Source organism: Tamandua tetradactyla, chromosome 8, assembly GCF_023851605.1.
Source record: "Tamandua tetradactyla isolate mTamTet1 chromosome 8, mTamTet1.pri, whole genome shotgun sequence".
Taxonomy (NCBI): Eukaryota; Metazoa; Chordata; class Mammalia; order Pilosa; family Myrmecophagidae; genus Tamandua; species Tamandua tetradactyla.
In genome coordinates, this window is record NC_135334.1 from 93,487,300 (window position 1) to 93,505,218 (window position 17,919).

General features: G+C 36.6%; 1 protein-coding gene across 12 annotated transcripts in view; it reads right to left on the reverse strand.

Moving 5' to 3' along the window:
- Positions 1-17,919, reverse strand: part of SERGEF (secretion regulating guanine nucleotide exchange factor) — a 328,021-nt gene that overhangs the window by 188,875 nt on the left and 121,227 nt on the right. For 3 of the 12 annotated variants that reach the window (XR_013156841.1, XR_013156839.1, XR_013156842.1), the window contains one exon: positions 17,460-17,568. The exons of 8 other annotated variants lie outside the window; for them this stretch is intronic. Coding sequence is in view for 1 of the 4 variants with exons in the window: in XM_077114154.1 (XP_076970269.1) it covers positions 17,389-17,568 (180 nt within the window). In the remaining 3 variants the exon portion in view is untranslated. Of the gene's footprint in view, positions 1-2,478; positions 17,569-17,919 lie in introns of those variants that run through there. One more of the 12 variants, XM_077114154.1, reaches the window with a different exon arrangement.

A 17,919-nucleotide genomic window follows, 5' to 3' on the forward strand; every position in this document is an offset into this window, starting at 1 on the left:
AACTTAATCAAAAAAACCCCACCCGTGGTTCCCAATGCCTGCCCATGCAAAAAAAAAAGACCCCACCCAGCAATATTGAATCAGGATTGAAGAGCATGTCTTGTCTGAGGCACACAACAGTTTCAAACTGGCACAACCATCAACAAGTGGGAATTATCACTGGTATGCAAGGTTGATCCAACATAAGAAAATCAATTAATGTAATTCACCACATAATGAAGAGAAAATAACTACATGATCATTTCAATTGATGCAGAAAAGGCATTTGACAAAATCTAGTACCCCTTCTTGATTTAAAAAAAAAAAAACCTTAGAAAACTAGGAATAGAAGGAAACTTCCTCAATATAATTAAAGAAATACATGAAAAACCCACAGCAAACATACTACTTAAGGGTGAAAAACTGAAAGCGTTCACTCTAAGGTCAAGAACAAGACAAGCATACCCACTGTCAACACTGTTATTCAACAATGTACTGGAAGTTCTTGCCACAATAATTAGGCAAGAAAAATAAATAAAAGCCATCCAAATTGGAAAGGAAGAAGTAAAATTTTCCTATTCGCAGGTGATATGCTCTTTATCTACAGAAAATCCTGAAAAAAATCCACAGCAAAGCTCCTAGAACTAATAAATGAATTCAGCAAAGTGACAGGGCACAAGATCAACACTCCCAAATTAGCAGTATTTCTATACAGAAGCAACAAATGATCAGAAGAATTCAAGAAAAAAAATTCATTTACAGTAGCAACAAACAGAATCAAATACCTAGAATCAATCTAACTGAACTAGTAAAGGACTTATACACAGAAAACTACAAAACATTGCTAAAAGAAATTAAAGAAGACCTAAATAAATGGAAGGACAGTCCGTGTTCATGGATTGGAAGACTAAATATCATTAATATGTCAATCCTATCCAAAGCAATTTATAGATTCAACACAATCCCTATAAAAATTCTACAACCTTCTTTGCAGAAATGTTAAAGCCAATCAACAAATTTATATGGGAAGTTGCATGGCCCCTCTTCCAAAATGGTGGCACCCTCTGTGTTCTCACGTCCACCAATAAGAACTGGTTGTAGGGTGATGCCATCTTTCTTGAGAAATGAGTCATGTTGACCAAGTAGATATGTGAGCAGCTGTATTACTGCAGAACTAGCAGTCTCGGAGGAACAGCAGTAATGCTTACATTAAAAATACATTACAGGATGTCATCAACATAACAACACAAGATCCCCTGAAAAAAAACCTCCCCAGAGATTCAGCAAATAAAAGGACAAATCCTAACCGCTTAGAACTCTGAAGGACAGTAGAAACTGGAGAAGGATTCCACAAATGCTGAACTGAAGAAAAAGAAAACTATCAGGTAGGAAATTTCTGTCCCAGCCAGCCAGTCCTCTTTCCTCCCCCTCACTCTGTTCAGCACAGCTTGGGAGTTGCTCAGAGGTAGCGGCTCAGATCCTTCCCATTTCCTCTCTCTGGGGATGAAGAGTATAGGGACACGTACAGCAGCTAGTTAGAACCCCATGCATATCCAGGCACAAGGACCCAAGTTCACATAGACCCAAGGCAGAATACAAGCCTCTAAGTCATGCTGCATACAAAAAAATGGTGGGCAACCAGGGGAGAGACCACAAAAATGGTAAGAACTGCTGTGCTCTCACTCAATCCATTCTCTGTTGGCTGGGCCACCTAAAGGCAAACAGACTTTTCTGGAGTGACACATCTTCCTGCATTGACTCCATCTGGCACCCCAGGTAGGATACACTACTAGGGAATAAGCCAGAGACAGTAAAACCTCACAAAGAGAGAGGAAGAAAGGGTATGTGTGGGGGGGAAGGTTCCAGAACTGAAAAATGCAAGGAAAACAGGACACTGAGTGACAGAGAGAATTAAAACAAACCATAGGAGCTGGGAAGAAAATTCTGCACAAAAACAAACAGAACAAAACAACATTCCCCAAGAAGGAACAGAGGAAAGGATGCTTTCTCTTAGAGGTGAAACAATTAAGCCAAAAGTGCCATCTTAAAAATTTTAATGGCTATCCAGGGCAAGAATCAAATAAAGAAGAGCTGAGAATATCTGATTAGCTAAACATAGGCTATTCTAAAAGTCTGTCTTCAAAGACAGCTATAATACAAAGCCAATCAAGAATAAAACTGTACACAAGAGGAAGAAACTGACCTTCAGAGTTAATTCATCAAGATAATCTGATACCTAGACATCAGCAAAAAAAAAAAAAATCACAAGCCATACTAAGTAACAGGAAGATATGGCTCAGTCAACAGAACACCTTAAAACCTCAGAGCAAACACAGAATTTGGAGCAACTAATTAAAGAAGTTCAAATAAATCTCCTAAATCAATTCAAGGATATGAAGGAAAATATTCATAAAGAGATAAAGAATATTAAGAAGACAATGTATGAGAAGAAATAAGAACCTAAAAGTATAAAAGGAAACATAACAGAAATCATGGGGATGAAAGACACAATAGTAGAGATTTTTATTAAAATACATTAGAGGCATACAACAGCAGATCGGAACAGGCAGAAGAAAGAAAGCAGCAAACTAAAGATAGTACAATCAAAATCATACCTTCAGAAGAACAGATAGAGAAAATAACAGAAAACATGAGCAGTGTCTCAGGAATTTGAGTGACAGCATGAAGCAGCAAACATATGAATCATAGGGGTCCCAGTAGGAGAAGAGAAGGAAAAACTGGCATAAAGAATATTTGAGGATATAATGGCCGAAAATTTCCCAACTCTTACAAAAGACATAAATATACATGTCCACGAAATACACAGCACTCCAAACAGAATAAATCCTAATATACCTACTCCGAGACACATACTAATCAGAATGTCAAATGCTAAAAACGAAGAGAGAATTCTGTAAGTAACAAGAGAAAAGCAATTTATCACATACAAGGGACCATCAATAATAGTAAGACCTGATTTCTCATCAGAAACTATGAAGGCAAGAAGGTAGTGGTACAATAAATTTAGTGTACTGAAAGAAAAACTGTAGCCAAAAATTCTTTATCTGGCAAAACTGTCCTTCAAAAATGAGGGAAAATGAAAGCGAGAGGTAAGGGGTATGGTATGTATAATCTTTTTTTTCTCTATTATCATTTTATTTCTTTTTCTGTTGTCTTTTTATTTCTTTTTCTAAATAGATGCAAATGTTCTAAGAAATGATAAATATGCAACTATGTGATGATATTAAGAGTTACTGATTTATATGTAGAATGGAATATCTTAATGTTTTGTTTGTTAGTTTTTTTTTAATTAATAAAAAAAAGTTTAAAAAAATGGAGAGTTTTAAATATTCACAGATAAACAGAAACTAAGAGAGTTCATAAACAAAAGACTTGCCCTACAAGAATTACTACAGGGAGTTCTGCAGGTTGAAAGGAAAAGAAAGGAGAGAGTGGCTTGAAGTACAGTGAAGAAATGAATATTATCAGTAAGGGTAACTAAAAAAGCAAATGCAAAATCCAGTAGTACTGTATCCTCAATACACAACTCTACTCTTTAATTCCTATAAGAGTCAGAATACAATTGAACAAGAAAAAAGCATACTTCCTGATAATAGACATGCATGGAATACTGGAATATTATTCAGCCATAAAAAGCAATGAAACCCTGATGCATACAACAGCATTAGTGAACCTTGAGGACATTATGCTGAGTAAATAATCCAGACAAAGGATAATATTGTATGATCTCACTGATATGAATTAATTATAACAACCAAACTCATGGAGTTAGCATCTAGAACACAGGATAGTATGGGGTTAGAAAATGGGGAGTTGAGGCTTAATTTGTACAGAATTTCTATTTAGCTTGATTGTAACGGTTTGGAAATAGATGGTGGTGATGGTAGCACATTATTGTGAGTATAATTAACAACACTGAATTATATAAGTGCATGTGGTTAAAAAGGGAAACTCAAGGTTGTATACATTACTAGAAAAATAATTAAATGATAAAACATAAGACTGTATAACACAGTGAATTTTAGTGTAGGCAATGGACTATAACTAATAGTACAAGTATAAGAATTTCCCTTCATGAATTATAACAAATGTACAATTCTAATAAAAGGTGTTAATAACAGGGTGGTATATGGGGAAAATATACCTAATGTAAACCCTGGGCAATAGTAAATAGTACTATTTTAACAATATTTCACCATTTTTTTTAGCAGTAACTACTAGTTACTACTTCTAAAAAAAGTACAATTACAAAAGAGGGCTATCATCAATTGTAACAAATGTTCCACACTAATGCAAGAGGTTAGAGCGGTGTATGGGAATCCTGTATTTTATACATGATTGCTCTGTAAACCCACAACGTCTCTAATAAAAATATTTTTTAAAAATGTAGATGGAAAAGCTAAGTTTTAAAAAAATTTAATTACCACAGCTTCCCAAACCCCAATCTACACCATTCCTGTTAACCCTAAAGAACACCCAGGGCTCTATCTGAGATTCTACGAAGTTTCACATGCTAAAATAACCTTCCAGAAACCCACAACGTCCAGATGGTTCCTAGGGCAGATAAGTCCTGAAATCCAGAGGGGTCAGTCTCTCCAAGAACATCAACTAGTTCCATCCCCCTATCTCATATTGTCGATAGCCCTTTTCCAACATGAAAAAGTTGGAAATGAGCATAGCCCAAATACCCCTAAAGATTGGGAGAAAGAGCAAAGGAGAAGGAGAAGTTATAACAGAGAAGACAGGATTGAACAAATGAGTATGACTACTGAGTCATATTGATATTTCTGTTAGTTTCCAGTGTCTTGGAACAGCTAGAAGGAAATACCTGAAATTGTGGAACTGTAACCCATACCAAACTCTGAGATCTGTGCTATAACTATCTGTTACAATGTACTTTGAAATTTATTGCTGTTTTATATACATGTTATAGTTAAAAATAAATGTATATACAAAGATAAGAGGCCCAAAATAACTAAAGCCATCTTGAAAAGAAGAATGAAGTTGGAGGACTCACATTTTCTGACTTTAAAACTTATTACAAAGGCACAGTAATCATAGTAATGGCACAAGGACAGATAAACTGACGAATGGAATTGAATTGAGAGTTCAGCAATTATTTTGCTTTGCTAAAGCTGCTAAAATGCAATATACCAGAAATGGAATGGCTTTGAAAAGGGGAATTTATTAAGTTGCAAGTTTACAGTTCTAAGGCCATGAAAACATCCAAATCAAAGCAACAACAAGAGGTTACTTTCACTCAAGAAAGGCTGATGCCATCCAGAACACCTCTTTCAGCTGGGAAGTCATGTGGCTTGGGAACTTTGGCTTCTGGACACCTCTCTCAGCTGGAAAGGTACATGGCGATATCTGCAAGCTTTCTCTTCTCATTTTGTAAGGTTTCCCCAGGGGTGTTTTCCTTCTGCACGTCCAAAGGTCTCTGGCCACATGGGCTCTCAGCTTTGTGGGTGCTAAAGTTATTTTGTCAAAATGGTTCCCTTTTAAAGGACTCCTGTAAGCAACCCCACCTTGAATAGGTAGAGACACATCTTCATGGGAACCACCTAAGCAAAAGATACCACCCCCAATTGGGTGGGTCACATCTCCATGGAAACAATCATAAAGATCCCATCCAGCAATACTGAATGAGGATTAAAGAACATGGCTTTTCTGGGATACACAACAGTTTCAAACTGGCACAGCAATCAATCCTCACTTTAGGGCAACTGATTTGTGACTGAGGGTAAAGATCACTCAACTGAGAAAGATGAGTCTTTTCAATAAATGATGCTAGTAGAACTGGATCTCCATTTGCAAAAAAAGATGGAGGACCCCTACCATACACCTTACACAAAAATCAACTCAAAATGGATCAAAGACCCAAATATAAGAACCAGAACTACAAAACTCCTAGAAGAAAACACAGGGAAACATCGTCAGGACCTTGTGTTAGGCAATGTTTTCTTAGATTTTACATCCAAAGCACAAGCAACAAAAGAAAAAATAGATAAGTGAAACTGTATCAAAATTAAAAACTTTAGTGTCTCAAAAGGACCTTATTATGAAAGTCTAATGACCACATACACAATGGTAGAAAATATTTAAAAACCATATGTCCAATAAATATTTAATATCCAGTATATATAAAGAAATCCCTCAAGTTAACAACAAAAAGACAAACAATCCAATTTAAAAATAGGCAATAGACATGCATTAACACCTTTCCAAAGAAGATATACAAATGACCAGAAAGCACATGAAAAGGTGCTCAATGTCATTAGCCATTAGGGAAATTCAAATAAAAAACACATGAGATACCATTAGATTGGCTGCTATTAAAAAAAGAAAGAAAATAACAAGTGTTAGGATGCAGAGAAATAGAAACATTCATTCATTGCTAGTGGCAATGTAAAATGGTGCAGCTGCTGTTTAGCAGTTTCTCAGAAAGCTACATATAGAACAACCATATGATTCAGCAATCCCTCTACTACAGATATACTCAACAGAATTAAAAGCAGAGAATTGAATAGATATTTGCACACTGTTTTAGTATGTTAACGCTGCCGGAATACAATGTACCAGAAATGGAATGGCTTTTGAAAAGGAAATTTATTAAGTTGCAAATTTACAGTTCTAAGGCTATAAAAATGTCCAAACTAAGGCATCCAGGGAAAGATACCTTGACTCAAGAAGGGCCAATGGATCCAGAACACCTTCATCAGCTGGGAAGTATGTGGCTGGCATCTGCTGGGGTCTCTGGCTCCTTGTTTCAAACAACTTCCCTGGAGGTGTGTTTTTTCTGCACCTCCAAATGTCTGGTCTCGTGTTGGATCTATTAGCTCTCGGCTCATTTTTCCAAAATGGTTCTCTCTAAAGGACTCCAGTAAGCAACCCCACATTGAATGGGTAGAAACACATCTCCATGGAAACAACCTAATCTAAAGGTACCACCTACAACTGGAGGGTCACAACTCTATAAAAATAAAAAAGACCTCACCCAATAATATTGAATTAGGATTAAAGAACATGGCTCTTCTGGGGTACACAACAGTTTCAAACCAGCACACACATCAATCTTCATAGTGGCATTATTCACAATTGCCCAAAGATGGAAGCAACCCAAGTGACCATCAACTGATGAGTGGCTAAATAAAATGTGGTATATACATACAATGGAATTTTATTCAGCCATAAAAAGAAATGAAGTTCTGATAATGTGAGAAAATGGATGAACCTTGAAGACATCATGTTGAGTGAAATAAGCCAGACACAAAGGAACAAATATTGTATGGTCTCACTGATTTGAAATAATTAAAATATGCAAACTCATGAAGAATCCAGTGTTCACATTCCTGGGGTGGGGGGTGGTGGTGGTTGGAGGGGTGGACTAGGGAACAGGAAGTTAAGGCTTAAAATGTACAGGATTCCTATTTGGAATGATGAAAATGCTTTGGTAATGGGTGGTGGTAATGGTAGTACAACACTGTGAATTAACAGCACTGAAATATCTATCTGATTATGATTAAAAGGAGAAATATTAGATTCTATATATGGTATTAGAATACATTTTTTAAAAAAACATAGAATTACCCTACACAAAAGTGAACCCTAAATTGAACCATCGACTTTAATTAATAGTACAATTATTAAAATGTGCTATTATCAATTGTGGCAGATGTTTCATACCAACGCAAGGTGTCAGTGGAGGGGTAGTGTATGGGAATCCTGTACTTTACGCATGATTATTCTGTAAATCCACAATTTCTCTAATAAAGAGAAAAAATTTTGTGGGGAATCTAAGTCAGTACTTAGAGGACAATATGTAGCATTAAAACACCTATATTAGAAAAGCAGATCTTACTCAATGACTTTGATTTCTACCTTGAGAAATTAAGCAGATGAAAAGAAATGTGGTCATACCAAAACTATTCATAAGAAAATAAAACTAGAGACCAATATCACTTATGAACATAGATTAAAAAAAAATCCCCCCTCCCAAAATAATAGCAAATCAATCTACCTATATATAAAAAGAATAAAATATTAGGATCAAATGGGGTTTATCTTAGGAATACAGAGCTGGTTTAACACTTAAAAATCAAACAATGTTCGATTTCCAGTGCCTGCCCATGCAAAAGAAAAAAAATCAATCAATCTAATTCACCAAATTAACAGACTAAAGAAGAAAAACCACAAGATTATATCAATAGATGCAGACAAAGCATATGGTAAAACATCCGTTCATGATAAAACTCTCAGCGAATGAAGAGATTGAGAACCTCCTCAATCTGATAAATGGCATCAGTGAAAAACCCACAACTCATAACATACTTACTAGTGAAAGACTGTATGCTTTCTGCCTGTGATTGGAACAAGGCAAGAGTGCCTGCTCTCACTGCTCCTATTCAACATCATATGGAAATCTTAGTTATTGCAATATGTCAAGAAAAAGAAATAAATGGCATATAGATTGGAAAGGAAGAAATAAAACTCTCCTATTGCCAGATGATATGATTATTGCATAGAAAATCCCAAGAAATCTGCAAAAAAGATTCTAGAAGTAATAAGCAATTTTATCAAGGTTGCAGGTTAAATGTCTACACATAAAAATCTATTATAGTTCTATATGAACAATTGGACACTAAAATTTTTTTCAACAATGACATTTATAATAGCTCCTTCCCCCCTAAAATATTAAATACTTGGTTATTAATCTAACAAAGCATTGCAATAACTATATTTTGAAAACTATAGAATTCTGATGAAATAAGGCAAAGATGATCTAAATAAAAGGGAAGGCATGCCATATTCAGACACAGATAAGCTCATTCTAAGGTGTTTTCTTTTTTTTGAAAATGAAATGAACTAAAATAGCCAAAACAATTTTGAGAAAGAAAACAAAGTTAAAGGATTCAAAATTCCCAATTTTAACACTTACTACAAAGCTCTAAAATCAAGACCATGTAGTATTGATGAAAGGATAGACATATCAATGGAACAGAATACAGCTTAGAAATAAACTCACACAAATATGGTCAATTAATTTTCAACAATAGTGAAAAGGCAGTTCAAATGAGAAAGGATAAGTTTTCTAACAAGCAGGAACAATTAGACATCCGTATGCCAAAAAAAAGACTCTTGGCCTATATATCTCACCTTACTCAAAATTAACTCAACAATAAATCATAGGCTTAAATGTAATACATAAAATTATATATCTTTTAGGGAAAAACATTAGAAAATGTCTGTGACCTTGGGTTAAGCATAGAATTATTAGATATGTCACCAAAAAACACAATCTATAACAAATTGGACTTCATCCAAATTACAAACTTTTGCTCTGCAAAAGACACCATGAAGAGAATGAAAAGATAAGCTGCTGCCTGGAAGAAAATATTTGCGAATAAGATATCTGACAAAGGACTTTTATCCAGAACAAATGAAAAACTGTCAAGCATCAGCAATAAGAAACCAAATAACCCAATTTTTAAAATGGGCCAATGATTTGAACAGATACTTACTTCAAAAATGATGGCAGAGATAGCAAGTAGACACATGAAAAGATATTCAACATCTTAGCCATTAGGGAAATACAAATTAAAAAACACAATGAAGTACCATTTGCATGCCTAGTAGAGTGGCTAAAAAGAAGGAAAAAATTGACAAAAGCAAGTTTTTACAAGGATACAAAGAAAGCTGAACTCTTCTGTGTTGCTGGAGGGGTATATAGCTACTTTAGATAACAGTTTAGCAGTTCCTTATAGTTAAATCTACATTTTCCATATGATGTAGCAATTCTACTCTTAGGTATTGACAAAAACCTGTATATAAATATTTACTGTAAGATTATTCATAATCACGCAAAACTAGAAACAACCTAAATTTCCTTCAATAGGTACAGTAGGCAGAATTTTAAGAAGCCTCCATGACCTTTTCTCCCTGTTGTTACTCCTATCCAGGTAGACCTAGTCGAGTCACTTAAGTCCTTGAAAAGCAAGAGTTTTGATAAATCGAAGTGATTCCAAGCACAAGAAGGCTATGAGGTGCCATTGCTGGCTTTGAAGATAGAGGGGCAACTTACAGAGACTGCAGAGTGGCCTCTATTTTCTGAGAGTAACTCGTGGCTGACAGTAGCAAGGAAACAAACACCTTAGTCCTACAACCACAAGGAACTGAAATTTGCCAACAATCTGAATGAGTCTAGGAGCAGATTCTTATATAAAATCTCTAAATAAAAACCCAGTTCTGCTGACACCTGAATTTTAGCTTTGTGAGAAAAGAACCCAGCCATGCCCACCTAGATTTCTGACTTAAAGAACTATGAACTTTTTCCCTGAGTACATGTAAACATTCCTATGAAGGGTAAGCTAAGTATATATGTTATATGCTACCTGGCCAATCCCATTGCAATATCTGTTCCTGGCAGGATGGGATTGGGGTCCTTTGTTTTGCAGCACAAGAGGGATACATGCATACAATCTTCCTGAGTCAGCTGCAGTGTGAGACCTGCTGGCCATGGGGAACTGATGCCCACTAAAGAAGGTAACCTTGCTTTGTATAAGAAAACAGCATTCCATCCAGTGCCTGTGTGGGCTGTGCTTTTGTTGGTGACCTCACTATCTGTAAATCATGAAATGGGCTGAGACCCTAGGGCTGCTTGTTCCTAGTGGCAGGCACTGATATGCTCTTTGCTATCCTCCATGTGATGAGGTGATATCAGGTGTCTCTTTCCTCCAACATATATGTATATAATAGCTCTGTGGTGGTTTGAAGCTGTTACATACCCCAGAAAAACATGTTCTTAAGTCTAACCCATTCCTGTGGGTTTAAACCCATTGTAAGTAGAACCTTTTAATGAGACTACTTCCTTTAATCATTCAGGATAGGTCTTAATCCTATTATTGGAATCCTTTATAAACAAAATGAATACAGAGAAGGAGGGGAGGTGAGGGAAGAGGAGGGAGAGAGAAAGCCACAGAAGCAAGAAGGTAAAATCAACAAAACCCAGAAGACTGAGATCAGAAGACACCACTATGTGCTTTGCCATGTGGCAGAGGAGCCAAGGAGTACTGGCAGCTGGTCTTTGGGAAGAAAGCATTACTTTGATTATACCTTGAATTAGGACATTTTCTCAGCCTCAAAACTGTAAGATAATAAATTTCCATTGTTTAAGCCACCCATTTCATGGTATATGCTGGAGAAGCTTAGGAAACTAAAACAAGTTCTGTCTGCTGAAAGAGTCTAGAAGCAATAACACTCCAGAAGTAAAGTCTCCTGGTTTCTAAATACTACTCCCCACTAAAACAAACCAGGGGTCCATGAGCAGCAGCTATTTCAAGGGCTGAAGCAGAGAAGGCATGAGGCACCTGGAATACCCTTTATTGTGCCAGAAAATAAGGAAATTCTAAAAGAAAGCGGTCAGGGGGCTCAGGATTCAGCTTGCAGGGGCTCCTACTGGCCAAATCTGGAACAATTTGAACAGCAGAGTAAATAAGTAAAATAATAGTTTATAAGCCATTAAATAAGAACCCATGAGTCTATATTGAAGATAGGCAGGCAGACAGAAAGGCAGATAGATGAAAGCTCTCTTACAGTAGGATATACTTATAAAAGTAGAAGAATTTATGAAGTTAGAGATATCACCATATTGCAAACATACTAACATACACTGATTCAGGCAAGAAGCACCAATTAATGCTAAACATATGGGGGAAATTTTAATAAGAAATAGAATGTATTGCTTCTAAACATCTCCCTACAAATTACTCATTAATCACACAAAAAATTTTAACTATACAGTAGAGAAACTGGACACTTTAACCAAGTGATCAAAATTAACAACAATCAGGAGCAAACAGACACTACATGTCTCCAGAAGTGATACCCAAGAGGAAACATCACGTATGTAGTATTTAAGTAAAATATACATAACGTGAATCCAATCAAAAAGAACCATCAGAGAATTCCAAACTGTTGGATATTCTATAAAACAACTGGCCACTGTCTTCAAAAATGTCAATAACACGAAAGACAAAGAAAGGCTGAGGAGCTATTCCAGATAAAGAAGACTGAAGAGACGTGACAACTAAATACAAGGCAGGATCTCAGGATGGATCCCTTAACAGAAAAAAAATTTTCTACAGAGTACATTATTGGAACAATTGATGAAATCAGAACACAGACTGTAGATTAAAGTATTTTATCAGTATAAGAGAAATAGCTGTTCTTCAGGAAATACACACTGAAAATATCATGGGACAAAAAGGTATGATGTAAACAACCAGTTCTCAGGTAGCTCACAAAAAATACATACATATATGGAAAGAAAGAGAGAACGGTATAAAGCAAATGCAGCAAAATGTTAAAATTTTGTGAACCTGGAACAAATGTATGTAGGAGATCTTCGTGTTATTTTTGCAATTCTTCTGTATGTTTGAAATTATTTTATAATAAAAACTTCAAAGACATTTGAATGGTTGATGATGATAAATTATTATTGTTGATGATGATAAAGCATAAGAAGAAGAAAAAGAGGTATGTTATTTTTTCACAGTAACATTGGATGCTACCCTGGCAAGACAGTCATCTGTCTCCTCTCTTAGTATACAGGTCACCGATTGCCCTTTGACCTGGCTTGGTGACTGGGTGTCCTCCTCCTCTATCCTAGGTTAACTAAAAGACCTCTCCTATCTTTCTCCCATAGCTAGGTCAGCCAAGAGCAGCTGCACACAGAACCTCTTCTATAAAAAGTATAATGAGACTCCCCTCTGCCACATCTACATAAAGCAATCAGATGGGACCTGCGAGCCACCAGTATCTTCTGCTTCCTATTCCAGAAAGAAACCCCAAGTATGGACAGGGATGAAAATCTGAGGAAGGACATGAGGCCCAAGTTCTCTAACTCAGTCACATCCCTTTCCTGCTGTCTTTTCTGCCTCCACCTGTGCCCTCAGCCCAGTACTGGAAGCTGGAAAGACCTAGTCAGGAAATACACCATTGCAAATTTCTTTCTTTCTTTGCCACTCTAACAAGACTAAGGGCCCCATTAGGCCCCAAATATGGTAAACCTACTATCCAAAGCACATTATGAAACCTTAAAATACATATTTCAAATGGAGTAACCAAGCTCTCAAACAGCTATTGCCTAGGGCAGGCCATGGTGGCTCAGCAGGCAGAATTCTCGCCTGCCATGCCAGAGACTGGGGTTTGATTCCTAGTACCTGCCCATGCAAAAAAAAAAAAAAAAAAAGCTATTGCCTATATATACAATGGAACAATACTCAACCATAAAAAGGAATGAAGTCCTGATACAGGCTACAACATGGATGAACCCTGCAAACATAATGTCTAGTAAAATAAGTCATACACAAAAGACAAATATTGTACGATCTCATTCATATGAAACGCCTAGAATAAGCAAATTCATAGAGGCAGAAAGTAGATTATAGGTTATTAAGGACTGGAGGGCAGGGAGAAGAGTTACTGCTTAATGGGTACAAATTTACTTTTTGGAGTGATGAAAAAGTTTTGGTAAAGGATGGTGTTGATGGTGGCACAATATTGTGAATTGACCTTATATCATTAAATAGTACACATTGAAGTTATTAAAATGGGAAATTTTGTATTGTACATATGTTACCACAATAAAAACAAGAAGGGGGTAGGGGAAGAAGCTATTAAACTACTGCTATATAGATTTCTCTTGTTAAGTTCTGTTTAACGATCTGTTCTATTTGTAGAGGGGCCATATAGGGAAGATTAGGTCCCTTCAAGGGACCCCTCTCCTGAGCACTTTCCTCCCTGATCTACTCAAAGAAAACCCCAAAATGTTTTCTGATAGCTGGAATGGGGGGGTTAGGGGAAAGTGAAGTGATTCATTGCAGGAGGCACTGCTCTTTCCAGCCACCAGAAAAAACAAATGTACACACCCGTCCATATGTGCATTTATGGAACATTTACCCATCCATTTTCCTTTCCTGCTGCTATGGAGTGAGCAGGGAAAACTGACCAAATGCACTTAACAGAGGGAAAAAGAGGCACTTTCTTTCCTCCCTTTCCTCCATCAACAAGGCAGACCTACAGTGGTCACCAGGTTAGGGTAGGACAGACCCTCCACCAGTTCAGGATTTTTTCCTTTATGGGGCCAAAAGCAGAAGCAGAAGACCCACACTTTCTTTTCTTTTCTTTTTTTTTTTTGCATGGGCAGGTACCGGGAATCAAACTAGGGTCTCTGGCATGGCATGAGCCACCATGGCCCACCCAGAAGACCCACATTTTGATAATCTCTCCAACTTCCTCTCAGTCAGGAATTATTTTCTACCATAGTAAATACTATGGTCAAAGGAAAAGGGTGATTTTTAGAAGAGGAGCAAGGAGGCCTGGCCAATTGCTGTACAGGAACCTTAAAGTTACCTTGTGTCATGATTCAACAGTCTCCCCTGTTTGCTTGCTATCCCACCCTCTGAGCTTTTGTCACAAAATGCCAATTTCTCTTCAGGTTTAAAGTTAGAATCAAGAGACCTGGATTCAAGTCCTGAAGCTGCCATTTACTCTATGTATGGCCTTGGGTAGGAGCTTATCAGATTGGCTCACCCACACTCTAGAAAACAGAGAATCTGTCCTTGGGGAGATGTAGCTCAGAAAAAATCTTGCTCAGTTACATAATTCACCAGCAAACATATGTTACCACCTATGAGGCCATGCCTGACAAGGCCATCTCTCAGCCCCCAACTCTCAGTTTAACTCATGATTTGGAGTGGCTTCCACCACCAAAATAGTTGTGAGATCTAAGGCAAGCTTTGAACCTCCCTGAGCCTCACTGTGCTCCTCTTGATTACAAGACTGTTGTGGAGGTTAGAGATTAATATATACAAACTGCTCTGCATAGAACCTGACAGTCACTATTCTGTGATCATTATGGAGAAAAAATAAGGGAAACCAAATCACCAATACAAGGAATAACAGGGATTTAAGGAAGTTTGCTCTCCTTTCTTTCACATGCCCACAACAGTTTTTTTTTCCCTAGAGCATTTTATAGTTCACAAAATGTTCAGTTATCACGACAGCCACAGTAAATAGGAATTATATTAATATCCCCCATTTTACTAGTAAGAAAATTAAGGCTTACATAAATTAAGTGATTTGTCCAAAGTAGCAGAGTCTTAATTTAAAATTGTCTTTGTCCTCTAAATCCTGTGCTCTTTCTACTCATTTCTCAGCCTCCTTTGATTTACTGTCTATATCACTCACCTGTTGCACAAACTGTTTTTTTTTAAACATTTATTTATTTATTTATCTATTTATTTACTTATTTATTCGTTGCATGGGCAGGCACCAGGAATCAAACCCAGGTCTCCAGCATGGCAGGCATGAACTCTGCCACTGAGCCAGTATGACCTGCCCAGAAACTTTTTAAATTACATCTAATTTTTATTAATTTTGTTACTACAAAAACAAGAGATGTTCCTGCTGAAAAAGCAAAATGAAGGAAAAAAAGAAGGTAACGAAAATGAACACATACAATCCCACCACTTACAGATAACCACTGTTAATACCTTGGGACATACATTCTCTGCTATTAGTAATTAATTTTTTATATATGTCTGTCCTACTAGTAAGTAAAGTACAAGCTCCATGAGAGTCGAGACTGTGTTATATACCCCTTATAATCACCCAATGGCACCAAGCAAAATAGAGGTCAAATACTTTTTAATGAATTACTCGTTCTCACAGCTCTACTGGTAAAGCAGTAGGCATAAGCTGCCACCCTCTGCTGCATGCAGTAGGAAGACTGCAGGGAAGGGGGAAACAACATGAGTTCTGCAATCAAAGACTATCGGAAGCTACTGCAATAATCCAGGGAGATACAATCTCCAGATGGGCTCCTAGGCCAAATAAGTCCTGAAATGCAGAGGGGCCAGCCTTTCCAGAACATCAACTAGTTCCATCCCCCTATCTCACATTATCGACAGCTCCTTTCGGCATGAAAAAGTTAGAATGGGCTTAGTCCAAATACCCTAAGAGTGGGAGAAAGATCAAAGGAGATGGCAGAGCTATAATAGAGAAGATAGGATTTAATAAATGAGTATGACTGTTGAATTATTATATTGATATTTATTTTAGTCTCCAGTGTCTTGGAGTAGCCAGTAGTAAAGACCTGTAATTGTGGAATTGTAACCCTACCAAGCTCTGAAATCTGTCCTACAACTAACTGTTGCAGTATGCTTTGAAATTTATTGGTTTTTTTTGTATATATGTTATTTTTCACAAAAAAGAAAGTCAATTGTGATGACGAAAATATGCAGCTATATGATGATACTTGGAACCACTAATTAATCACTTTGGATGATTACATGGTATGTGAATATATATCAATAAAATTGCATTAAAATAAAAAAAAATTTAAATGGTCCAGGGGAGAGTAGGTTTAAATTCTGGTTCTATCACCTGTTAGTTCAGTGAAGGTAGCCAAGTTAGTAAGACTTGCTGAGCCTCAATTTCCTCAACTCGTATAACAGGAATTATAGTAAAAACCTCTCAGATCTATCATGAGGACTGAATTCAATTACTTACATTTAGTCCCTTGGTCAAAGTAGGTGCTTAAATGCTGGTTCATGTGTTCCTTTGCCTAATGGTGATCTGATGGCCCAAAGGAACAAAAGGGGAAGTGGAGAGGTAGGAAAGCAACATTTTCCCCTCAGACCTCTTTAATCTTTCATAAATCAAAACTGCAAAGAAACGGAAAAATAGTCTTCCAAATTTTGTGAATTTCTTTCTTTCTAGACATATCAGTTAGGATAATTTTATGAGCAAACCAAAAATTTTTTATCAACTAACATAATGATTTTAGATCTCTATAGGGTCTAAAAGAACTGCACACATTTTCATTTTAATAAAAATTTTGATCCTACTGTAAAAAAACATTGTTTTCCCCCTTCTACATTTTCAAAATTTCTACCAGTAATAACACAATCCAACATTTATTGAGTACTTTCTATGTGCTAAGTACAATGCTAAGAATTTTATAAAAATTATTTCACTCAATCCTCAATAAAGTTCTATGCAGCAGGTTCTATTATTATTATATTTTATAGATGATAAAATGGAGAGGTTCAGCAATTTGTCCAAAGCTACAAAGGAGGTGGAGATAAATCACCATGCTGTATCTCTTCTGTGAAATATAACATCTCTAGTAGTAACCAATAAAAATATATCTAGAAGAATAAAACCTCTTTGTCAGATTAGAAAAAAATAACTTAGAAAAGATATTTATTCGTTCATCAAGCATTTAATGAGCAACTGCTATATGCCAGGAACTGTGAGGGCACCAGGGATATATAGAGAAAGAAGACAATGTCCCTGCCTTCTTGGAGTTAAGAGTACAGGCGGCTACGGTTCGTTTTTAATATTCCAAGGTTGGTTGAAATAGCACTGAGAGGCCATACAGATAGTGGCGAATAGTGCAAGCTCTGGAATCGGAGAGGCTGAGTTTGAATCTTGGCTTTGCCACGTCCGAGCCGTGTGATCTTGGACAAGCTGCTTAAGCTCTATGAGTTTCAGTTTCTTTATCTAAAAAAGAAATGGGGGGGGGGGATAACACCAGTTGCTATTATGAGATTTGAATTCATCACTATTGGTAAACTGCTTTACAGCAGTATCTGCACAAAGCATGATAGTTACTCTTAATATGCATAAAACATCAATCTCACTATTGATATCTTTTGGAATACATTTTTTATTTGATCATCCCTTCTAACAGAGTCTATCTAGTTAGAGCAGTGAAAAATAACCTAATGTTCCTATCTAACAGGTGCTAATGTCTTCAGCTTCATTAATTATTAAACTGAAATCTGCCATTCATTCTTTAATAACCTTTTTAGCTTATTGAGTCAAATGGACAGTGACCCACACCTGGGAGGA